We start from the raw sequence: 26535 nt of genomic DNA, 5'->3' as shown, positions 1-26535 counted from the left end.
GGGTAAGCTCACGGACACATTAACGAACTTCATGACGGAGGTCAGAGCTGGCCTCCTGCCGGTTAACAACCCCAGCGTGGTCAACATAGCGAACAGTGACGTGGGGGTAGCTAGACCAGCACCACCCGCGCAGGCACTAGGTGCCCCTTCAGTCACGAATGTTTGGGGTGGAGGTGGGGAGGCAGGCACCGAGCAGAGTTGCCACAGAGCAGCCTGCAGCAAGGGGTCTCAGCGCCACTGCCTGAGCCCGGGGCAATTGAGCACACACCACACTCCTATGGGAGCCGGCGCGACAGGGAGGACCTCACTTGAGCTAGGCGGCCAGCAACGGGCAGAGCCAGCCCTCCCGCCTGCAGCCACGTGCGCACCCCCCGCCGTTCCTGCCGCCACCGCGACACCTCCGCCCAGGTCCCCAGCAGCAGGCACTCCCTCCCCCCCACTGCGATGCCGCCCGTGCTCCTGGCACCTGTGCCACTAGTCACATTGGCCCCCCTGCTGTCTTGCCAGTGCTCACTAGCATGGGAGGTGCCACTCGCGGCCAAGGAAGGAATATGGAGGAGGGAATTCATTGACATTTTTACACTTCTGATGCACGGGGCAGAAGGGGTTGATACCAGGAAAATGGGTGACAAGGAGTAGGACAAGAAGGTTCGCTTCCAAGCATGGCCTGATAAAACAATTATGAGATGGGGAAGGCCTTCGCTATCCTGGCAGTGGTGGTCATGGAGTGATACCCAGAACAAGGGCCGGGGTTGTTCCAATACGCCGGCATCATTACCAATGAGGCGGAGACCAACGGTGGGATGGGCTGGTACAGGTATGACTGCGAGTTCAGTAAAAAGATGGCCATGTGTCCGGAACTGGGGTGGGACCAGTTGGCGGTGCGTCTCTGGGTCCAGCACATGAGCAAGGGCAGGGTTGAGGTCGACGAGAAGCCTAGCACCAACGTGAAGAAGGGGGAGCCGAGCAAGGGCCAGAGGCAGGGCAGGGTGGGTCAGTTTAAGCAGCCCTTTCGGGGAGGCCATGGTGCGGGCCAGAAGCAGGGACCTAGGAGAGTTTTCAGTGGAACATGCAGGCTGTTCAATGCAGGGGCATGCTCCTGGGGCAAGGCCTGTTGATTTTCCCACACCTGCAGCAACTGCGGTTCTCCACACTCGGCCACCTCTTGCGACAAGCGCGAGCACGCCTCCATGCTGGCCAGACACGACAAGTAGGCCCAAGGGCCTGCCTTCCCTGGCCAGGTCCTGCCCCCCTTTCACCCCAGGTCAGCCCAATTTGCACCCCCTGTGGTGCCCCCTCCCGGGACCGCCGGGGCAAAGGTCTGTCCCCCATTGTCACCACCAACCTGCTACCACTATTAAGGGAGTACCCCAATGCTAAGGATAGAATGTCTCTAGCCCATGGGTTCTAGGAAGGCTTCAGAATTCCCTATCAGGGGCCACTGGTCAACAGGGATGCTGAGAACCTCAGGTCGGCTAGGGACCATCCCGAAGTCGGAGGGGCCAAGATCAAGAAGGAAGCGGCCCTCGGGAGGGTGGCGGGCCCCTTCCTACAACCCCCGCTCCCAAAATTTGTGGTCTCTCCCTTGGAACTGGTCCCTAAAAAGGAGCCAGGGGCTTTCAGGCTGATCCAACACATGTCATACCCGGAGGGGGATTCAGCGAACCACTGGCTGGAGGAGGGTTCTTGCTAGGTCTCTTACTGTTCACTCGACATGGCAGTGGACATGGTCAGGAGGGCGGGCAGGAAAGCATGGTTAGCCAAGGCTGACATTGAGTCCGCTTTCCGCCTTCTCCCTGTCCACCCTGAGAGCCAGCACCTCCTTGGATTCAAGGGGAATTCTTCTACGACAGGTGCATGCCAATGGGGTGTGCGGTGTCGTGTGCCTACTTTGAAGCCTTCAGTTCATTCCTGCAGTGGGCTCTCTCAGGGAGATTTAACGTAGAAGGGGTGACCCACTACCTGGACAATTTTTCGTTCATTGAGGGTGCAGGTACGCAGGAGTGCAGCAGGGGACTACAATGCTTTCAGGAATTGGCAAGACACCTTGGGGTGCCGTTAGCACCTGGTAAGACGCAGGGTCCTGCGCAGGTTCTCACCTTTTTGGGCATTGAGCTCGACACGGCAATGGGCATGTCTAGGCTCCCTGCAGAGAAGGTCCAGGCTTTGCGACGGGACATCCAGTCACTGCTGGGGAAAGACAAGGCTCCTTTGTGTGTCATCCAAAGCCTCTTGGGCAAGTTCAACTTTGCAGCCAGAGTCATCCCGGTGGGGCGAGTGTTCGCCAGGAGATTAGCCAGGGCCACAGCTAATGTGTCTAAAAAACACCACCTGGTCAAGTTGGGGGCAGGCTTGAAGAAGGACTTGGTCATGTGGGGGGAGTTCCTGTTGCATTTCAATGGGAAGGTCATCTTGAGGGCTCCCTGGTCAGACAGTCCCGAGCTCAGCCTGTTCACGGATGCATCTGGGAGGGAGGGCTTTGGGGCAATCCTGGGTGAGGAGTGGTGCGCACAACAATGGCCCAAAGCCTGGCGCAAGCGCGGCATCACTGCTAAAATCACAGTTTTGGAACTTTTCCCCATTGTCATATCCCTCCACCTGTGGCCCGCGATCTTGTCGGACAGAAAGGTCCTTTTCTGGTCGGACGACATGGCGGTCGTACAGGCCATCAACGGGCAGACTGCCAAGTGCCTGCTGGTGCTCTGCTTGCTCAGGGAGCTAGCCAGAGGGAGCCTGCGCTGCAACTTTGAGTGTAGGGCTAGACACATTGAGGGGGTCAAGAATGTGGCAGCTGACGCTCTCTCTCGTTTTCAGTGGCTCCGTTTCCGGGAGGCCTGGCCGCAGGCAAGAGCAGAGATGACCCCCTTCTCAGCAACCCTCTGGAGGATCTTGGAGTGGAACAACAGTTGAGAGCCATGGAGGAACGGGCCTTGGCCCCCAGTACCAGGAAACGGTACCTGGCACACATGACCTCCTTCAACAATGTGGCTGATACCTTGGGCCTGTCTGGGAAACCCATGGAGGGCAAGGTATAGGCATTTGTGGTATGGGCCAAAAAACAAGTGAAGAACCACTCATGTGTTTGTGGTCATTTAGCAGCGGTCAGCCACGATGTCAAGCTAAGGGGAGGACAGGACCCAACCAAGTCCTTTGTCATCAGTGCGGCACTGAAGGGGTGGGCCAGGGTCGAGCCCCAGGTTCCAGACAAAAGGTCCCCCACCACCACCCCCATCCTGCAGGCCATGCTGGACGTCCTGGGAGGAGTCACCCACTCGCCCTACGAGGCGTCCCTCTTTTCTGCTGCTTTCTGCTTAGCATTTTATGGAGCATTCCGTATCAGCGAGTTAGTGGCCCGGTCCAAAACAGATAGGTCAGGAGACGCTCTGGGCATAGTGGATATTCGGTTGGAGGGTAAGTTGAAAATCCACCTCAGGAGGTCAAAGACAGACCAGAAAGGGAAGGGGGTGGAGGTGGAGTTATTGCCTTTAGGAGACCCCAGATACTTCCCGGTTGCCAAGGTCCGGGAATACGTCTCATGTCACCCAGTAGCACCTGGGTACTTATTGATACACTTTTTGAGTTGAAACGTGTCCCTTGTTTCATCAGGGTCACGTGTGTGGGTCATTGGGTACTCTGCCATCTCCCGTTTGGCCCGTTGGGCATCGATCAGGAACTGGATGCGTCGATTCTCACAGACAAAGTTTGAGTGGTTGGGTTTTCCAGGGATGAGATGGAGCAGCCTCGTGAACAGACTGGAGCACTAGCTAGCAGCGCAGGGTGCCCCGCCTTATTTTTTCGGTGATCCACCCGGGGGGCAATGACCTGACTGCCTCTGGGAGGACCTAGCTCCTGAATGCCATGAAGACTGACTTGGGGGAACTGAGCAAGCGCTTAGGTCAGGGCGAGGCGGTGGAGCGGTCCAGGAGATGGGTGAACAGCTCCATGCACAAGTTCACGCAGCAGAGGGGCCTGCGATTCATCAGACACAAAATTATTCAGGAAAGGGTCAAAGGATACTTCGAGGCTGACGGGGTACACCTCACTCCAGTGGGGATGGACTTGTTCTTGTTAGACTTGGAGGTGATGATAGCACAAAAGGGTTGCAGGTAATAGACTAGAGCGGTTGGTGGGGGGCCCCGGCGGCGACGGTTGGCTGCCTCCAGGGCTGTGGCAGAGTTACAGGGTGATCTGGAAGCATACGGCTACAGAATGGTACCTCTGCGCGGCACACAGGGGTGCCAGAGCCGAACCCCAGGAGCCTCATGGGAGCTTCACGGAATCTATGTTGGCGCCCTGTTAGTCCTTCGGGCGGTTGTGGGCCAGAGCAACCGGGGGCTTGCCTAGCTACGCTCCGCCCAGAATGGGCGTGAGTATAATGGACCTAGGGTGGTCAGGTGATCCGGGAAGGGGATCACCAGAAGGTGCAGTACAAAGTGGTTCGCCACGGTGCTGCTAGGCCCATCAGGCGGGCAGGTGGCGAGAAGGCTGCCTGTCCTTGGTTCGCCCATAGGCTAACCCACAAGATTACATAACGTTGTATGTAATAAACCTGCAGCAGTGTTTTCCCAAGTATAAACTTGTGTGGTGTGTATTTATTTGCGGGCATTCATGCTTTGCGTGGGGGACTTTTGCCATGATGTTGCTATGCCCGTTTTCTCTGTGACTGCAGCCGCCTTATCGCTGCGGTTGCAGAGCGCTGCGAGGCTAGCGCTTTTGTGCACACATTGCTCAGTGTATCTTCACGGGCAGTCTGGTGGTTGGATTCCTACCAGTGGCATCCCTCTGTGCTTTCCGGTTCTATTCTCGGGCAGTGAGGTCACGAGGTGCGTTGCGAGCGCGTTTCATACCCGTGTGCCTAGGGATCTCAGCTCACCTTTTTGATCCTCAGCTCGGTGCCTGCCTCCCCAGCCTGAGTTACGTAAAGCTACAGTGGGGGAGCCGCCATTGTGACTAAGGGAGGAGATTTCTATCTCTCGACTAATTTAGGCGGTGCATAGGCACGTACGTCCTTTCTGGCTTGTTCTTTTGTTTTGCTCACCTGGATGTGCGTGGGATCAGGTTTGGCGTTTTTCAGGGCTGCCGATCTTGTCGATGAGTCCCGGGCAGCATGCTGTGCCCTGTTTCGATCTTATGAGCTGACCCCTTGTCATTAGGTCGGCTCAGGTAGAGCCAGCACACGTTGTTTGCTGGAGAGACCCCAGGGTGCTGGTTGGACACTAGTGGAGTTGTTTTCTCTGCCTGGGGATTCAGGAAGAAGGCTTTTCAGTAGCCTGCCATGCTAAGTATTCAAATCAGGTAAAGGGGGACAATTTAAGGGTAGTTACGGACTCCAGGTTTATGGAGCTAGTATTCCAGCATTGCAGGGGGAAATAACAGATTCTTAAGGGGAGTGAGCTTCCAGTACAACATAAAACACTCTGGGGCATATTATCAAGAAACAGAGTTAAAATTGTCGCCGCTTTAGCAGCAGAAAACTGCCGCTAAAGCGGCAATAATGGGCTTAATAATATGCCCTTGAGGATTCCCATAGAAGCCCATGTTTTGGTGACAATATGGGCTTCTATTGGAATTCTCAAGTGCATATTATCAAGCCCATTATCGCAGCTTTAGCGGCAGTTTTCTGCGGCTAAAGCGGCGATAATTTTAACTCCATGCTTGATAATATGCCCCTCTCTTCCTTACCCACTAACTGTATTCCTGACAGTGAAACACTATTAGGTAAAAGGTACAAATTGAGATCTAGTACATTTCTTGGGAGAGAACCTGCCCCCCCAACGAGATATACAGCCCAGTCAATCTTTGGGGGTGTCATTAAACAAACATAAACACAGGAATCTCTTAGCCAAGGCAGGGAAAGTTACCCCGGTAAAGGGGAAAAAGAAAAAACCTGCTCCAGCACCAACTAAGGTGACCCCTTCACTTAGATCTTATTTTAAATTAAACTTGCAGGGTGGTATGGAATCCATAACGCAGGTAGTACCTTTGCCAGGAGACTCTCCATCATTATCCCTCCCATTCCTACTTCAAATAGATTCACAGCCTTAAGTGACCCGGTTTTGGTTCCCGGAGAAAGTGGATTGAAGGAAGGAGATCTGACAGGAATTACACCGATAGAGACGGCTCCCGTGGTTGCTCCAGGCATGGACCCAATACAAGGGATGTTGAGCCAGTTGTCACTGGAGATCAAGGAGCGCTTTTCAATCTCAGTAATTAATCAAAAGAAAATCCAAGATACATGCACCAGTTTAGAGGAAAATCTGTCAGTACTAGCACATCGCATGGAGGAACTGGAGAACAAAGTGAGGGAGTTGAGGTTAGATGTGAGAGATAATACCCAGGAAGTGGCCAGGCTGAAGGAAAGGGAGAGGGATCTATTGGATAGATTGGAGAGGCTTGAAAACAACTCTAGAAGAAACAATATTAGGATTCTCGATCTAAGAGAAGGACTGTAAGCGGACAATATTAAAACCTTTTTCATAGATGTCCTGACTAAAGATTTCCCACAAGTTGCTTCTGAGTCTGTTTGGGAAGCTGAGATTCAATGGGTTCATCGGGACCCTTTCAAACTTAACCCCAGCCGGAAGGCACCTAGGAGAATCTTGGTATTTATTCAATCATTTCTTCTTACGGAACAACTACTAGGGGAGCCCTTAAACATAACATTCAGGTACAAGATACATCTTTCAGAATAAGGTCAGACATCTCTCGTGTAACAGAGGATAGAAGGTGGGAGCAGGGTAAGCGGATGGACAATCTGAAAGAATTAGGTGCTCAAGTGCAGTTAAGGTTTCCTGCCTTCTTGAAAGTGATGTTAGCTAATAAGATGTACAATTTCCAATTTCTATAGGAAGTGGACAGTTTTCTGGCACATAATAAACCTTCAGCTAGTTGAGGCATTTATTTAATGTATGAATGGAGTTCAGTTATAGTGGTACGGAAAGTATTCTTTTTTTGATTTCCTGGGGGTTAGCAGGATGCGGTTCAAATTGGTACTTGCCAATAGGTAGTCAAGGAGGGTTCCCATGGGTGAGGCGGGAGGTGAGAGGGGTTGCAAAAAAACAAAAAAAACTAAAAAGATAAAGTATGCTGAGTGGAGAGGTGGGATGGCAAAGGGAGTGAGAAGGCGATGTGGGGCAGGTGTGGAGCATGTGAATAGGCACAAGAGTGAGCTGAGATGAAAGCTGAGAAAGTTAGATGTAAGAAGGAAGTTACTGAAGAACCAGCCTGAGAGAGGAAGATGCAATATGGAAAATTGATGTCAGAGAAGTTGTTAGGTAGGCATAAGGTAAGTAGGATGTTGTGGGAAATTTGGAGGTAAGACGATTGCGGAAGGGGGAACAAAAGAAATAGTGACAATCAGTTGTCAAAGATAGTGGTTAAGATTGGTAGAATTGGGAGGAAAACTGGGAAAGATGCAGATGAACTTCAGACATGTGGAGAGAAAGATTAGTGATCCACTGTAGTGAGGTTGGAGATTAGGCAAATTCTGGACCCAAATGAGAGTGAAGGATGTGCAAAGAATCTCAGGAGAAAGAGGAGAGAGAAATGTTCATATATGGAGGGAGAAAATGGGAGGTGGATGTGATGGGAAATATGTGATCAATAGTAGTGAGTAATAAGAGGAGGCAGTGGGGGGAACATATGATAGACCTGTCTGAATAAGAAATAGTTGGAAGTAACACAATTACAGAGGTGTGGTTAAGATGTAAATTGGGAAAGAGGAGAGTGCATCGCAGGGTGAGGCAAAAACATTTTATAGTTATGAATATAACATGAAAAGCTGAAGTTTAGAGGAAGATGAAGAATGAGTGTGATAAGAAGAAATTAACTGTGAAGGTGCAAGAGATACTGAGGCAGAGAGGTAGACACTGTAAATGAAAAAGACATTGGGCGGTTTGATAAAGATCTAAATGGTATCCCTAGGTTAATAACTTTGACCTAATTGTAGAGTATATAACTTTGGGATGTACTTCCTGTGATATTACAAGGGTCAAAATCCATACAGCTTCACTTCCAGACATACATCAATGGTCAAATTAAGTAGCTATCAGTGATGTCATTGTGGGCACCGGGCTTACAATATCTCTTCTGATAGTCATGGCATTACATCCTTGAACTCGTGGATGGCACATCTGCTCATCTGTCAATCTCTAAATAAGTATCAAAAGTTATTGAATCACGCTCTCCGTGTTATTCAAGTTACACAAGTATGATTTGATTTTTAATCAAGTTTGAGGGCATGCACTGAGGTATCATCCCCTAAACCTGGGAGTATGAAAATAAATGTGGTTGCACTTCCCCACTGGGAAGTGTCCCTCAAGTGCACTGCCGGAGGTCCAAAAGTGGCAAGTTCACTCAAATAATCCAAAATTACTAATCAGTCGTTTGAGTTCCACAAACGACACGAGCAAAACTCAGGAATTTACCCCCTGAAGAAGGGCGGAGTGTCTGCCCGAAATGCATTGGGGCCAACACTAATGTGCTCAAAGCATTATGGATAATGGTTAATGGATCTATAAAAATCATGTAACCGCTCATTAAATTAATGAGCATATACCATCGTAAATCACATTAAAGAATGTACTGATTATAACCTTGGATTATTTTGGATTATTTGGGCAAATTTGCTACTTTTGGACCTCCGGCAGTGCATATTGAGGGACACTTCCCAGTGGGGAGGTGCAACCACAGTTACAATGTCTAAATAAGGTCTTTAGTGTACTTAATACAGCTGGCACTCCAGTGAGGGTCTGGACCTGACTGGCAATCACAGTATGATCTCAAGAGATGGAATGAAGTACTAATTCCATCCTATTTCAATCAGATTACCCACAATATTATCTTGCATTGTATTATAATTTTTGTATTGCACTTATTACCCCTATGTGGGGTACTGAAGTGCTAGTCCACATGGGTAGCACACTACACTATGTGGGTGTGTGGTTGGAAGAGTGTTGTCCTTGGTGGAAGTGTTTCTATGTCATCTACCACCCGCTAGGGTTGATGATTACCAACATGCAAAACCAACTGAAAGGCATCCCCGTAAATCTGTCACACAAAATGCCAAAGCCAAGAACATACTTAGTCGTGAAACTTGTCACAAAAGTATCTTTGAATAGTACAAATGAACCACTCACAGGTTTAATGTGCAATAATGTTTCTAGCAAAAATCATATCTTCATGAAAATGCCTCAGCAGCTAAAAGTGTAGTACAATTATTACAAAATGGGTATGTTTGCAGTATTATAAATGTAACATTCTAGGCATACAATGATCAACGATTGCCTTGTTCCATTATAACATGATCTCCCCTTTTCCCATTAAGAGAATGCATTTTACCAAACTGGAAGAGGTTAGACATTTAATAGAAGTACACAAATTCTTCCATCAGTAAAGCTGTTTTGCCGGGTTTGAAGGTTCTACTTTGTCACGTTGCCTGGCACGTCATCAATAGTCACATGGGGATCGTGTACATCCGCACTGGTCAATGAACGTGTACTTGTATGGCGTGGTTTTGTTAGTGTCAGCACAGAAGAGTGTGATCTCTTCGAAATGAGACTGCAGATCGTGACAGCAGCTGCATTTGAGAGTCGTTTGACCATTCTCTTGAGAGAACCTGCAACATAGATGAGAAAGAAGAGAATACAGCTCATGAGACTTCAAATCTAAAAATATCTTAGGCCTTCAGGGAAAGTAGAACTTATATCAAATACAAACCAAAGAATTAAAGCATCAGAATAAACAAGGGCATTAATGAGGCAATTATGGAGTGCTAGTTCAATGACAAAGTTTGGTTGTAACCCACATCCAACCACTGTAGACTGAGCTGAGACTATCAGGTACGATTCCAGTTGCACATTTTTGAGCGAAGGTTTTGATGAGGAGCTGTGATATTTGCACTGCAAAAGGAGCAGACACAATGCCTCTAGAAGCCTAGGTTGGATGTCCCTCATGCAGCCTTGCATACTGTGAATATGAGCAGTGGAGGTGCCAATGAGGATCCATCATCTCTTTTCATAGTGAATGGGAGACAGGTTCTCCAGCACATAAGTCCTTCTACACAACACTTTTACCTCTGTATTAATGATAAATAGGTACACATGCTGTAAACCAGCTCTGAAATCTTTGATACACCCAACCTCTCTAGCACTGTACAGTATAAGTTAAGGGCTAAACCACTCCTACTCAGCACCTGTACGCTTTCAACTCTTGGTCTTTGCTACTAAATCAGTTATCCAGAAGCGGCTGCTACCGGACTTGGGTCGTGGGGTGGGGAGGGAGGCAGGGAATGAAAAAAAAGCCCGTACCTGGCTACAGCCGGCTGCCACCTCTCCTCTATCCTCTTCATCTTCTTCCTGTCCTGTCCTGAAGGAAGCACCCTGGCTCCCAGACTCTCCGAAGCCAATCACAACGCTGCTGTCACCATGACAGCAGCATTGTGATTGGTCTGAGCGCAATGGTTTGGTGCTTAGACAGGGACTGGGAGGCTGTGCATGTTCCCCACCAGGATGTGCATTACAGCCTGATGGGGAACATGCAAAGTGTGCATGACTGTTTGGCCGGCCCAAGACGGCCGGCAAAACCTTCATGCGCACTTAGAGAGTGCCGCCACTCCTCCCCCCTGCTCTGGCTAGCCCTGCCCCGCATAAAACTGAACCACTGCAGTAGGGAAAATAAAATGATAATAACGTTAAGTTATAATCATTTGATTTTTCCTATTGAACAGTGGGGCTATGGTCCTCCGCCTTGGTAGAGGAGCTGCCGCTGCAGACATCATCCTTACTTAACCCCCTTGACTGCTCGGGTGTTCTCATGGTGCTGAGAGATATGTTGGATGTTCAAGGCAGTTTGCATGTAAGAATGTGAGCCAAACTGTAGTAACATTTTTGGGGGAGTAAGGGTGGTGGTGTGTGGAAAATAGGGGAAACATCCATTACAACGCAGTCATTACATCGCACTGCTTTTACAACGCAACTGTTACAACGCAAACTGTCTTTACATCGCATACCATTAGACCGCATGCCATTACAATGCATGCCATTACAACGCATGCCATTACAACGCATTATAAGGTAAGTAATTGAGAATTTTAAGTTTTAGGGTGGGCATGGGTTTTAGGGAAGTTAGGAATGGTAATTGTTTCCCTTACGCTATCCAGCACTTTCCCTACTGTTGCACTCACTGGAGTGGGAATAGTAATTTTTACCCCTACACTATCCAACACTTTCCCTACTGTTGCACTCACTGGAGGGGGAATAGTAATTTTTATCCCTACGCTATGCAACACTGACCCTACTCTTGCACTAAAAGTATTATGCATTGTAATGGTATGCGTTGTAATGGTATGCATTGTCATGGAATGAGTTGTAATTGTAGTTCGTTAAAAATGCGTTGTAATGGCATGCGTTGTAAAATCATGCAATGTAATGGTAGTTGCGATGTAAAAACCACGCTATAAAAGAATACGTTGTAATTGTTTGCGTTGTAACGTCATATATTTGGAAAAAAGTGCTCTGCAGGAGATTTTTTTTAAAAAGGGTTGCTATACTAATATCACCCCTGTCTTAGTTTTCAGGAACATACCGAGTTGTAAAAAAAATCATTTTTATCTCAGTTTCTGCAATTTTCTAAGTAGTCGTCTATATTTCCTACTTTGTGCAGTTTCTACCAACCACAGTTGGTGGTGGAAAAAGGGTAGATATGTATGAGTGATTTCAGAAAGCTATATATTTCTACAAAATGGACAACATTATAAATTCATAATTTGTGCATATTGCTCAAGGTTGTCTTCAATAAACTAATCAGCTTCCCAGGTCCCAGTGGCAGGTAAGGCTATGGATATGGTAATTCTTATCCATAGGTAGTGCAATGCTCCCAGAAGTAGTCACCCACAGTAAGTCACGGGGTGGTCTCAGCTGCTAAAAAAAGTACACTATAAGGCTGTGATTTTGTCAAGTTGATTGTTCATCCTTTATATTCCTGTATATATGAATGTCGGTGAGGAAATGTGGTGAGGAGTGCTTTTAAGCATGAGTATCGAAAGGTGGACAGAGGTGTTTAAGGTTCAGAACACAACTCGCAGGAAGTAGTGTAGCTGGGAAGACTTCTCTTTTATAGGGGAGGGATTACCAGAGTGAAGTTGTGGTTGGATGTTTTCTTGGGGAACTGAATGGATGAATCTTCCTGCACTTGACAATCTGAGACCAACGGAAGGATATTACAGGTCATGTGAAGGGCCTGTTGTGCCTCTCTTTGGTGTAGTTGTGGGAGTGAAAATAGGAAGTTGGAATTCTGACTATGGGATTACAGTAGTGACTGGGCCCAATGGGCCCTGGGACTCACAACAATAGGGATGGACTCCGGCTTTGTGTTGGAAGTCATGAGTGAATCAGCTGACAATTTTATGGATGTGGTAATGATGTACATGGCTTTACGTTATTCCAATAAGTAGTAACTCTTTGTAGAAAATGTACTTCCCTTCACCCTGTGCCCTCAGTATCATAACATTACTGTTGAGGGTCCACAACAATCTCTTTTAATTGGAAATGGCAGTTCTATTAATTGTCTCCTGATGGCAGGAGTCTTCAAAAGTCACAAACTGCAGTGCTACTTTAAGTCAGTTAGTTTCAGCACTGTGGTTCCATTGTATCTGTTTCTGATGCTGGCTTGAGCTGCAATCTAGATTGATTCCTTTTTTGAGGACAAAGCTGGTTGTGTTTAAGTTTGTCACTGGAAGTCCAATGGCACATGACTTCTTCAAGGCTGTCTCTTTCCTTTTTCTGTGTCTCCTGATTCAGTTTCTTTGCAGTCAGTGTAAAGAGAGAGATCTGACCGTGGCAGTGAGACTTCCATGCTCAAGGGATGTCTATCATTTAGGTATTTCTCCAGGGTCCCCAGGTCTGTGAACTCTGTAGTGTGTCCCTTGTATGTTATCAACATCATGCAGGTTCTAAGAGCTCGTATCTGATTTACAAGTGTTTAAGCCATAACTGGAGTGCTAGGAATCATTTCCGTTTTTGCAATGTCTTTTAGAAAAGTCTAGTGATGCATAGATTTTAGCTTATTTGAATTGGAATTTTTCTTTGCATTTCACCTTTGTGTATTGGCCTCCCTTGTTGGATCCTAAAAAAGCAGGCTGTTTAATAGCATCCTGAAATTCTAACAGCTTGTTAAATTTTAAACCTGTATGTTCCGGGAGAAAATCTTCAGGGAAGTGATCACACTCATGTTCTAAAGTCACCTGGGAACCCAGAGAAGCAGAGGTTGTTTATCCTATTCCAATCCTCTAGATCCATGATTTTTGCGTGCACATGCCAGTGGTCTTGCTCCCAGCAATGGTGTTTTCAACCTTTTCCAGTGTATTTTCTGGATTTGTTAGACAGTAGCTAAGCATTGTGATGTACCTTCATAATGATGAGAGCTTTGAAGATGCAGGAAATACTTTTGAAAATCAAATTTTGACTTGCAAACCATGTCAGAATCACACCTTAGAATGCAATTAACCCCTTCGACGCCGATGACGGAACAGTTCCGTCATGCACGTCGGTTGGGCTGTGCTTATGATGGGACCGTTCCGTCATGGCCCCGCCCGCGCTCAGAACCTTCAGCGTGGCGCGGAAATCCGCGCCGCGCTGAAGGGGTTAAACTGCATCAGAAATGTTTTCCCATAGAAAACGACAAGTAGGAAAAATGTGCTGGCTTCATAATGTGAAAGAATCATTTTCAAATGCATTATTATTGTCACAAATAATTCAATTAATAACACGTAATAAAAATGTGTATTGCTTAAATATAATTGAACTAATATTGAGAATATTGAGAAAACAATTTGTACTAGGCTATCATTCTTAAATGTGCCACTTTAGTAAGCCCAACAGCCTTTACTTTCAAACTCTTGCCCACAGCATAATAAACATTTGTTTAGAGCATTTTGCCTAGCACCAGCATCTCGCTTAAGAATATGCTGACTTCAAGCTTATGTTTCTTTAGGCCCATCATGGCATATTAGCTCATGTAAACTAAACAATGGACTAAGCTGTGATTGTTAGAATTAACAATGATTTGGATATTTTATTTATGGCTCACCAGAATATTATTGCTAATTTTGTCCCAGCACATTCAACTTGTTTTTGTATTCCCAATGCACATACAGGCACATGCATCAACGTTTTCTGCGTGCGCAAATGGTGCGATTCGCAAAAATCGTCTGTTTGCGCCCGCAAAAAGGTCTTTTTAAAGTGCATTAAAGTGTTAGGCACTCGCAATTTAAGAAATTGCAATTTATTGTGATTTCTTAAATTGCGATTGCATTTAAGGAATCGCAATTTGAGATTCCTGCTTGTAAACCCTTAGTGGAGGTGTGTGTCCCACTGTGCCTCCCTTAGTAGAAGGTGATGAGCCAGAAGAAGAGTATGCTGTATTTTTTTGTATCTGCAAATCCTGGCTCTTCTTTCTCCACAGGCAACTGTTTTGCTATGTGCATGTGCTCTAAGAAGACAAGCAGGTGAAAGAAACTGGAGTGCTGGTTGACTGAGGTGAGAGCCCTGGTCAAGCAGCAACCACAATGCTTATCAGGTTGAGGAATAAACCAACCCTAAATTGACCTGTGCTCAACCCTCTGGTACTTGGCACAGAGCAGAAAGACTTAACTTAGAGGCAAAGTGTAAAGCATTTGAGCAACACTCCAAACAGTAATAAACTGCAAAACACCACAAACAAAGGATCCCAGACACGGATAGAAGTCATTTTTAATTCATATAACAAGACCAAAACAACAAAAATTCAATCAGTAGAACCTGAGATGTTAAACTTTAAAGATTTTAGAGAGAATAGAGTCAAAAAGCACAAAGCACCAACTGTGGATATCTGGTTGTGCAAGAGCGGGGCAAAGTCACAAGTTCAGGCTAACCACAAAGCGACCCAGTTAGGCTCACTAAACAAAGTACCTTAAATCATGGTTTGCAGAGCGTTGTAAGGGTCTGTGTCAAAAATGCTGAAGCAGTGCATTAGTTTTGAGGTGCGCTGAGGCTGTGATGCAAGGGCCTTCATCGTCATGAGGATCCCATTGGCGAGTGTTTGTGATGCAAAGTCCCGCGTCAAGGATGTGTCATACAGTCGAAGCAAGCTTGCGATGTGGAGTCCGGAGTGGTCATTGACGCTGAAGGCAATGGTGGATGCAAGGGCCTGTGCTGAGGATAAGCTGGGCTGCAGCGGTTCCGAGGAGGCAGGGGGCAGCAATGTGATATGGGTCTTTGTGAGGGAGGAGACCAACACAGCATCAGCGATGCATCAGTTCTGCTCGGTGTTGCGCTGTGCAGAAGATGAGATGTGTCTCTTCTGCTAGATCCACAGAGGCTGGAAGAGCAAAATAGGCCCACTTCCATGGGACCAGGATTAGGGTGGCACCATTTTGCATTCTGGACATCGCATCCTGACTTGAGCCTTCTGTCCATGAGGCTCAAGTCAGGATGCCAGCCAACTAGCCTTTGGAGTCACTCTGGGGTCCTGAGTTCAGTCCTTCTCACCCAGTCAAGAGGGCCATAAATAGTGGGTCAGTATAGCAGGGTAGCAGTCCAGCAGAGTGGCAATCCTTTCAGCAGCACAACAGTCCTTGTTCCTGGTAGAGTGTCTAGAGGCCCAGAAGTGAGCTGAAGAGGAGTTGGTGTCTGATGTCCTACATTTATACAATTTTCTGCCTTCTAGTGGCATGCCTTTGACGTGCACAGGTGTCCTTCCATCCTTGCCCTTGCTCCAGACTAAATACGATAGTATGCATCCCTTTGTGTGAAGGTAGGATACAGAGTATTCAAGTGTAAGTGGGTCTGTGCCCAGCTCCTCCCTTCCATCCTGCCAGTGATAGCCCATCCAGGCACACCTAAGTTCCCTTTTGTGTGGCTGTCTAGGAGGAATACACAAATCCCAGATGTCAACTATTGCCCGTCATGTGACCCAGAGAAAGGCTGCAGGCACCAAATGGTTAAGGCAGGAAAATGTTTGCTTTCTAAAAGCGGCATTATCAAAACTGTAATTTAAAATATGACTTCACAATGAGTGCGAATTTTTCAGTACAACTCCAAAGACACAAACATGAATGAGTGACCTGTTCCCATTTGGAAGTTACAGGTTACTAAATGATTTAAAGTAACCCTAATGTTATCCTAGTGTAGAGATGGGCCTTACAATAGTGAAAAACTAATTTAAGGGTTTTTCACTACCAGGACATGTAAAACTTAGAAGTACATGTCCAACTTTTTAAATACAAAACACCCTGCCCTCCGGGTTCTTTAGGAATACTCTAGAGGTGACTTGTATGTATTAAAAATGAAGGTTTATGCCTGGCAAAAGGTTTATTTTGCCCTGCGATGGCAGTTAAAAACTGCACACAGAGGCTGCAACAGCAGGCATGAGACATGTTTAAAGTGCTTTTTAATTGGGTTAACAATCAGCCTTGCAGGACCACTACTAGCATTTAATTTACAAGCCCTGCACACAGGTAGGTCCACTTTACTAGGAACTGACTAGTAATTCAAGGATTCCAATTGTTTGTAAGCCAATTCCACCAGGAGAGAACATAAGCATTTTGACACTGGTTAGGAGTGGCCCAGAGCACGGAATCCTAAATCCAGAAAAAACAAAGTCAGCAAACAAGAGGGTTGAAAGCAAAGATTTAGGGGGAAAACAACACCAAGGATGCCAGGTCTAATACGGGTCTTCCAATATGGTGGCTTATCTCCAGTCCTCTATCTATGTTGATACTCTTACTCCATTTGGCCTTCAGGTGTCTTACAGCGTAGGCCCCCAGGAGTTGCAATCATGCACCACCACTGCATAGGGCAAACTCCGTTCACTGCAACCTCTTGTCAGCCTCAGGAAAGACTTATTTTCATTCTGGCTGCAGTCCAATGTGCGGGGCTTTACTGTTTTACTGATTGACAGCGGAACTGGGAGAGGTAATAGCTACGGCCATCACAATTAGTCACTAGCACTGGTTGTTATGGTTCTTTTCAGTGCCAACTGGCCAGATCACCATGTAGCCCTATGCACATCTGATTTAAATCAGGAGTCTCATCTTCCAAATGAGTTTGTTGAAGGTAGGTTTAGGCAATGGAAGGCGGGTTCACTGAGGAGCTTGCTTGGAATTTTTCTCCTCTAAATGCTCTCATAATGGGGGAGCGGCAATATGCCAGGGGGCTACTCTTCATTTACAATGTAAACACCTTGATGTTGCAGTGGCGTATCCAACCCCTGGGGTGTGATCAGCCCCAGTAAATGACCAATCTGCCTCATAGAGGTGTGGAAACCAAGGCCAAAATCTTTGTACCCATGTAAAAGTGACCATATGTTGGTGGGCATCCCCCTGTTCAATGTCTAGTGATGTTTTCCCCACTGCCGCTGACCCTCAGATACAGATCCTCCACAAAAACACCTGATCTGCTCACTGGCAGTACAGAAGACATGGTCAAATCATTCTGCCCAAGAGAGCGTCCATATCCTAGGAGTCGCACCTCCGTCCACTAATATTGACGTATGGTCTACACTCAACCAGTCAAAAACACAGGTGAAATCTAAATGTTCAGGAGGTGGGACAAAGACAGGACTAAGGAAAAAAGCCATCAAATCAGGAGCTTGGGATTTAAATAGACAAAAGCTGTCCAATCATGAGCAAGGGGGAGACCCAAATCTAAATTACAAAGCTAAAGTAGCGAGACTGCACAAAAAAGATTGCATTTTACATTTGTATATGAGAATTATACTTATCAGCTGATTTGGGTTGCATAGTACCATTTACAGATATGAATTTTGTTTCATGCCTTGAGTGAAGGCATTTAATGTACATAACACAAATGCCTCCATCTAGGACCCCCCTGCTCCCTAGTAAAAAAGCCTTCAAAGGATCAAAGGATCAAAAACCTCTGCCCAAGAGAGCATAATTCATTGGTGTTTCAAGCATAATACTGGCTGCAGATAATCAGATGTACCGCTTTTAAGGGACTTTGCATAATTCAATTAGGAATCCAAGGGAAAGGTCCATGGTACCTACTAGTAAAATCCCAACCGTACTCCCAGAGCAGGGCACTATGCTCAAAATTGGACTTCGACTCATCTTTCCTTCCAAAAGAAAAAGACAATTAAAAGAACAGCATTCTGAGTACAGACCATAAATATTTGGAACTCATTGCCAAAAATATGCAAGATGATCGAAAGTCCAAGAATGAAGTAAAAACCTAGCCCTCTGTGAGATAAACATGGAGACAACATATGACCTCTGATAACAAGCAGGCATCATCCGAGACCTGAACAGGAGACTCTGGCCAAGAGTGCCAAACGCTCACAGAAACACCACAACTATACCCTGCTATGGCAGTAATCAGTGCAGGCTGGATGACAAACATGACTGACAATGCCCGATATTCACAAGAACACCACAATCAGACATGGCCATGACCAGCTGTAATCAGTACACACTGGATGACAGGAACGCCCAAATGGCACTGAAGTCACCACAACTGAACTCGGTGAACTTTAATTAGGGCAGGCCTGATGGCAGTTAAGTTCTCAGCGACCCTTATGAAACTCCTCTAGACCCGCTGGAGAGCAGTAGAACAGGCCAGGATTCCCATAGGACACATTTACACTGTCAGAGATTCATAATCAATCTTTTTAAAACATGCTATTCTTTACCAAAGAGACCATGGGGGCATATTGTCAAGGTCCTATCGCCGCTTTAGTGGCACTTTTTTGCCGCTAAAGCGGCTATAATTTTATCGTCCTATTAGCAAGCTGCAGCTAATGGGTCTTTGCGCGAGTTTTTGGGCGATAGCGGCCCGTTTTCTTGATCTCAAAGAATGTTAGCGATATTTATCGCTAATGACATGTAAAGTAGGCGTTCCCATGCAAAAAGACATGCAAACACCCCATCTCCATATTATCAAGGGGCTCCTTGAAATTCTGAAGAGCCAAAAAACTGGCTCTAACTGCAGTTAGAGCCAGTTACTTAAGACCAGAAAATAGCTGGTCTTAAAAATGGGGATAAAACTTGGGGCCATATTAGCAAGCAAATGCGATAAATATCACAAAACGCGCATAGGCGTTTTATTTTATTGTCGTCTGTCGTAGGATCACATCGCACTCTTAGCAGCATATTATCAACGCTTTGCTAAGATGCGATGTGAAATCCAGTGATAGCGGGGATTAGCGAGAGAAATCCTGCGATAATGCGAGTGCGATACTGAAAAGCTTGCTAATAGGCGAGCGTGGACTTAACATAACAATCCACCTCTCATGTTAAAGGTGGTTAAGTAAACAATTTTTCAGGCGTTAAATAGTTGCGATGAACGGTGCTTAGCGCACCTTTATTCATCGCTTCGCGGATATGGCACCGCATTGATAATAGAGCAATGGTGTGTTAGCGGCATTATTCATTACATGTTAGTGGGGAACGCCTACTTTGCATGTCATTAGCGATAAATATCGCTGACATGCAAAGCGGCAAAAAACGGGTGCTATTGTCAGAAAACTGTCGCTAACAGCTGTTAGCGACAGCTTGCTGATAGGGCGATGAAAATATGGCCGCTTTAGCGGAAAAAAATTCCGCTAAAGCGCCGATATTGCCCTTGATGATATGCCCCTTGGGCCCATATCTCTGCAGGTTTTGGCGCTGGCCAGCGCTGCAAGCAATGTTGCAGCACTGCCGTGTGACAAAACTACAGTGCAGGAATGCACACGATCAATAAGATCACAGTCATGAAAAGTGTTGCTGCGCTGCGACAAGACAGCGTTGCAACACTTCTCACTACGCCCTTCTTGCGATGGCATGGATGCGCTGTAATCACTGGACAGCGCTCCATGACGCAAGTAATGAAAGATATGTCAGGAATCCAGACGTATCTGCCTGTGCTAAAGGCATGCATTGCTGCAGTCGTGTCATAACCATGACTCAACTCCAGCAATGCATGGGGCCAGCCTATCCTCGTGGCACTGCCTCACCCTCATGCCTGCCATCAGGCAGGCGGAAGGTACTGACGCAGTGCTGTTCATGAGGGGTGCCCGAATGTCGGCGCTGTTGGAGATCCATCGGTGGTAGTTGAGCGCTGCGGTGTCATCGTTTGGAAGCATTGGTGGAGTGTTGGTGCGGAGGGTGTTGACGAGATGTTCTTCGCTGGCCTTGATCCAGCTGTGAGGGGGTGCGATGATGGTGGTGGCGTCCGGTGGGCAAGGTGAAGACGTGATGTTACCAATGATGGTCGGTCCAGGAGAGTCCGGTGTTGTGGCTGTAGTTGAAGTATCCGCTGGCGGAGGTGACGTGCTCGACTGTGTGTCTGCTATGTGGCCTGTCTGATGTCGGTGACCCTCCCCAGGAATGGGTGGAGCTCTGGTCACTGGGGTTGTCCAGGTGGAACTTGAGTTCACCGAGTTGGATGTTGTCGGTGGATGGGGGGCCCTGGGGTGCAATGGATCTATAATGATATTTGAGAATGGGGGGCCATTACCCGGGGGACCACCACATGAGGGTGCCGCAGAGGATCTTCATGGGCTGGTCCGAATCTGGGAGTTGACATGGTCCATGGTCATCCTTAGCACATTAGAGTGCATTGTCAGTCGGAGTGTGCCTCTGTAGGTGACATCAATGCCTCCTCCTTGACGGTCAGGGTGCTCCTTGCAGGTGATGCTGCAGCCGTTAGTGATGGCAAAGGCGATGTCCGGCATGGAACAGAGGTTGGTCCTGTCGGGCGAGGTGGCGTCCAGGGTTGATGGCGAGGAGGGCACTGGTGTCGTAGCGGTGGAGTGTCCAAGAGGAATGCTCCTTGGTGCTGAGCGAGGTCCAGGGGCAGACGGATGCAAATGGCATAGCCTATGGGTTGCCTTTGGCACGGGAGAAAACCATTACAACGCCGGCAGTACATCGTTAACAACACAACTCCGACAACGCAGGTGCCTTAACATCGCATTTGATCACAACACATTGTGAGGTCAGTAATGGGGTAATTTAAAGTTTCTCAGGTGTGTAAGGGTTTTGGGGTAAAATTTGAAAATGTACGTTTTTCTTAGGTAAAATGTGAAAAAGTGGGTGTTTGTTGGGGTAAAATATAAAAAATTGTGTGTTTTCTGGGGTAATATATGAAAAATCAGGTGTTTTTTGGTTTAAAATATGAAAAATTGGGTGTTTGTTGGGGTAAAATATAAAAAAAGGGGTGTTTTGGGGAGTAAAATATGAAAAATGGGGTGTTTTGGGGGTAAAATATGAAAAGATGGGTGTTTGTTAGGGTAAAATATGAAAAACGGGGTGTGGATTTGTCTCAAATGTGATTTTTGTGTGTGAATTGGGTTCACGGTTGGGTTTGTGGTACAAAGGTTAGTTTTGGGTTGCACACACTGAAGTGGGAACAGTGATCTTTATGTCTCCGCTATGCAACACCCACTCTACTGTTGCAATGTGCCTAGTATTAGTATGCATTGGAATGGAATGCGAGGTGATGGCATGCATCGCAACTACGTATATGTGCCTTTGGCACACAAGTGGTACGCCCGCTGTGCATGGGCGCACAGCGGCCACCATTGAGAAGTGCGGGGTGTGCTGAACAGCTGTGAGGTAGTAAACACTGGAAATAACACTGGATGGTGCGTAGACGTAGAGATGTGTGTGTGAGCATGTGTTGTTAAAACTGTATTGAGGGAAGTCTTACCTTGAAGCTAGGTCCCGTGTCTCTGTAGCTCCTGCTCTTTTGCGTCTGCTTCCAGGAAAAGGAAGTAGGCAGCCAGGCTCCCTCCCCTGAGTCAATCACAATGCTGCGATGCACCGGTGGGATTGGTAATTGACAACAGGACAAGTCATGCAGCCAGGGGCCGGAGAGGTAGCCATGTTCTCCATGCAGGCTGTAATGCCGCCTACATTGCGAACAGGGAAGTGCGCATGACTGCTCTGGACGGCCTGAGTGGGCCGACCAAACAGTCATTGCGCACTTGAGTGGGCATGCCAATCCCCCCATGCCCTGCTCTGCGTTTGGAGCCATCCTAAACACCCTCCCACCCCCTTAGGATGCATAGCATGATTACATCAGTTAGATATCCCTTGTTTTTAATTTGTGATCTGTTTTTTTGGCTTCTCGGAACCTGCACTTCCCGCTTGCTGCCTCTGCTGCCCCTGTGGCACCGCACCCCTGTCCTCGCCCATTGCCGCCTCCAAGCTGATCGTTCCTCCCCCTTCTTAAATGGTGGACGCTGTGTGGTTGCGCAGTGGACATGCGCTGCTGGCGCGCAGAGGGCGCACCTAAGCCAAGCCCATCTGCGTCCGTCCATGACATGACCGCGACCAGCGCCAGGAACCCTGTATCTCGAGCTGGCCACTGTTACAGCTCAGCCACCCTCCACGCACTCAACCACGGAAAACTCAGAGACTGACAACAGACCTCGCCAAACACGACCCACGGCCAGTTCTCCTGCCTACACTGCCGCCAGACCTTAACCACCACCCCAGCCTCCAACACATCCGACGCCAGCGTAGCAGCCAGAGAACTCCACACATGGATCTCCAACTGTGCATATAAGCTCGCCCCGCTACGCAAGTCCGACACACAGCGGCTCAGGAAAGCTGCCTGGTTCACCACCGATCTCCAAGAAGCAAGACGCACCTGTAGATGCCTGGAGAAGAACTGGAGAAACTCCAAGACACCCGGAATCTACACCACCTATAAGGACGCCATGACGGACTACCACAACCAAATTCTCAACAACTCTACCAACTACAAGCAACTCTTCAAGGTCATTCATGAATTCACCAAACCATGCAGCAAAGCCACAGACATCACCCCGTCCCAAGACCTCTGCAATAAGCGTGGAACCTACTTCACCTCAAGATCTAGAAACTCTACAACTTCGCCGACCATCCACCAGATGCCACAGCCGGCCACCTGCCCCCCGGACACTCCAGCCAGCCCACCATCTCCACCTGAATGCCGGTCACAACCGAATACACTGCTTCGACCATGAAAGGCATCCACTCGGGGGCCCCCACTGAACCCTGCCCTCCTCACATCTACCACTGCACCGAGATCGCTCTACTCGCCGCCACAGACGACATCTGCACCCTCCTGGACCAAGGCCACTCTGCAGCCCTCATCCTACTCAACCTTTCAGCGGCCTTTGACACCATCTCCCACCGCACACTAGTCGCAAGAATACACAATGCCGGCATACAAGGAACAGCCCTAGACTGGATCCGATCATTCCTCACCAGAAGAAGCCAAAGGATCAGACTGCCACCCTTCCTCTCCGATCCCACGTAAATCACCTGTGGAGTCCCACAGGGGTCATCTCTGAGCCCGACCCTCTTCAACATCTACATGGCCCCCGTCTCCGCCATCGTCCGACAACACGGCCTCAACTTCGTATCCAACACTGATGACACCCAGCTCATCCTCTCCCTCACCAAAGACCCCACCACCGCCAGACTCAACTTCCAGAAAGGAATGCATGATGTCGATGTCTGGATGACCAACAGCTGCCTGTAGCTCAACGCCGAGAAGACAGTTGTCCTCGTCCTTGGAACCACCCCTTCAGTATGGGACAACAATTGGTGTCCGCTGCCCTCGGAAGCCCACCTACCCCCTCGGACCTAGCCAAAAACCTCGGCATCGTACTCGACTCATCCCTCAACATGAACCAACAGGTCTACACCGTCACCTCCAGCTGCTTCAACACCCTCCGCATCCACCGCAATACCTTCAAATGGAGACCCCCGAAGTCAAGGAAGACAGTCACCCATGCACTCATCATCAGCAGACTGGACTAATGAAACGCATACTGTGCCGGCATTTACAAGAGCCTACTCCGCTAACTCCAGACATTACAGAACACCGCCGCCAGACTTATCCTCGGCATTCCCCGGCACGAACACATCAGTCAACACCTACGTAGACTCCACTGGCTCCAAGTGGAGAAAAGAGTCACCTTCAAAATCCTCACTCACGCCAACAAAGGCCTACACAACAATGGACCCAAATACCTCAACAACAGAATCAACTTCCAAGTACCCAAAAGAGACAACCGATCTTCCAAACTCGCACTGGCCGAAACCCCGTGCATCCACTGAGCCAGAGCAGGTGGCAGATCATTCTCCCACATTGCAACCAAGACCTGGAATGAGCTGCCGGCACACATCAGACGCACCCCCTCCCTGAACACCTTCAGGAAGACCCTCAAGACCTCTCTCTTCGGCTAACAATTCTGCACCCCCCCCCAGCGCCTTGACACCCTCACGGGCGAGTAGCGCACTTACAATTCCCCTGATTGATTAATTGATTGAGTTATCATCATGTGATGATTGTTCCTCTTCTGCACTGCTTGCGGTGGTGAGGCAACGCTCTTCCGCCATAGCGGAAGAGCCGCCACTGGGGGGGGGTGTCATCTACGTGTGTTAGGCATGAGCGACTCACCCCCCAGCCCTCGTGCGCTACGCATCCCACCTTCTTCTTACCTAGACATTGACACCGTGGCGCAATCCACTGCACTCTCTCCAAATCTGTGACTCGGCCAGCAGGAGCCTCAGCCAGGTGTGATTTCACTTAGCTGGGTACAGCAGTCGCCGCCTAGTACGCTGGTGGGCCTCCCGATGCAGTTGATGCAGCAGGGTCCCCCTAGCCGTGAAGGCGCAGTGCTCAGGCCACACAAGTTCACTGTAAAAACAGTTCGGGCTGGACTGTTCCCATGGGGCACAGGGTCAAGACTGATTTGCATATGTCTGGGTTCAAACTGGAATGGCATGGTGAGCAAAAAACCGATGGATTTAGGCCCAGATCTCTGTACTGGGGTGAATGTATGACATTGTTCTGCATCCTGTCCATCAATAGTTCTTTTTGCATTTGTCACCCCGAGTGGGACGGGTATGCTCAGACGTGATTCCTGTGCTCTCCATGCCACTGGAATCAAGCTATCCTGGCTGAAGAGGGGTGAAACCCCGAAACCGGTCCTAGGATGCTTGTTTTCAGTCCAGGGAGGACCTGGCCTGGCATTCGGGCTGGACTGTTCCCATTGGGCACAGGGTCAAGACTGATTTGCATATGGCTGGATCCAAACTGGAATGGCATGGTGAGCCAAAAAAACGATGGATGTAGGCCCAGATCTCTGTACTGGGGTGAATGTATGACATTGTTCTGCATTCTGTCCATCAGTAGTTCTTTTTGTATTTGTCACCCCGAGTGCGACGGGTATGCTCAGACGTTAGTCCCGTGCTCTCCATGCCACTGGAATCAAGCTATCCTGGCTGAAGAGGGGTGAAACCCCGAAACCAGTCCTAGGATGTTTGTTTTCATTCCAGGGAGGACCTGTCCTGGCAGTTCGGGCTGGACTGTTCCCATTGGGCACAGGGTCAAGACTGATTTGCATATGGCTGGATCCAAACTGGAATGGCATGGTGAGCCAAAAAAACGATGGATTTAGGCCCATATCTCTGTACTGGGGTGAATGTATGACATTGTTCTGCATTCTGTCCATCAGTAGTTCTTTTTGTATTTGTCACCCCGAGTGGGGCGGGTATGCTCAGACGTGAGTCCCGTGTTCTCCATGCCACTGGAATCAAGCTATCCTGGCTGAAGAGGGGTGAAACCCCGAAACCGGTCCTAGGATGCTTGTTTTCAGTCCAGGGAGGACCTGGCCTGGCAGTTCGGGCTGGTCTGTTTCCATAGTGCACAGGGTCAAGACTGATTTGCATATGGCTGGGTCCAAACTGGAATGGCATGATGAGCAAAAAAACGATGGCTTTAGGCCCAGATCTCTGTACTGGGGTGAATGTATGACATTGTTCTGCATTCTGTCCATCAATAGTTCTTTTTGCACACAAGTTCACTGTAGCACAGGGGCCTCAGCCTCCACAGCCTACGGCCAGCCCAACATCATCCGGCCTGTGATGCAGGGAGACGGCACACACTGTTGGTAATCTCCTCCGTGCACCCCGATGAAGTGGTGGATTGTAGTATGCGATGCGGACCTCACTACGTTGGTTCGCAGGAGCGCCTCTACCATTAACTGCTCCAAGGGTCGCAAGGCGATCTTCTCACACAGGTCAGCTATGTGGCTCCATGCGTCCTGCCAGACTTCACCACCAGGTACTGCCGATCGACGTGCATCAATGTCTCCCGCCACGACTCCACAGCTCCTCCACATCCCACTCCAGGCTCCAGACACAGGTCCAGCGAGGTATCCAGGCTCAAGACGCAGGTCCAGCGGGGCATCCAGGCTCAAGACGCAGGTCCAGCGGGGCACCCAGGCTCCAGATGCAGGTCCAGGGAGGCATCCAGGCTCACGACGCAGGTCTAGCGAGGCATCCAGGCTCCAGATGCAGGTCCAGCGGGGCATCCAGGCACCAGGAGCAGGTCCCGGGAGGCATCCAGGCTCAAGACGCAGGTCCAGTGAGGCATCCAGGATCATGACTCAGGTCCAGCGGGGCTTACAGGCTCCAGGCGCAGGTCCACTGAGGCATCCAGGCTGCAGACGCAGGTCCAGGGAGGCATCCAGGCTCAAGACACAGGTCCAGCGGGTCAT

At 48.4% G+C, this 26535-nt stretch overlaps 1 protein-coding gene across 1 annotated transcript in view; it reads right to left on the bottom strand.

Annotated features, from left to right (window-relative positions):
* Nucleotides 1-9116: 9116 nt before the first annotated feature.
* LOC146860906 (mucin-5B-like) overlaps nt 9117-26535 on the bottom strand; it is an 814361-nt gene continuing 796942 nt past the window's right edge. Inside the window, exon 43 of the mRNA XM_085644901.1 lies at nt 9117-9616. Within this exon, the coding sequence (XP_085501027.1) occupies nt 9448-9616 (169 nt within the window). The 3' untranslated portion in view covers nt 9117-9447. The remainder of the gene's footprint in view (nt 9617-26535) is intronic.

The sequence above is a fragment of the Triturus cristatus genome, chromosome 3_1 (assembly GCF_964204655.1).
Source record: "Triturus cristatus chromosome 3_1, aTriCri1.1, whole genome shotgun sequence".
Lineage (NCBI taxonomy): Eukaryota > Metazoa > Chordata > Amphibia > Caudata > Salamandridae > Triturus > Triturus cristatus.
This window is presented reverse-complemented; position numbering and strand designations above follow the sequence as displayed.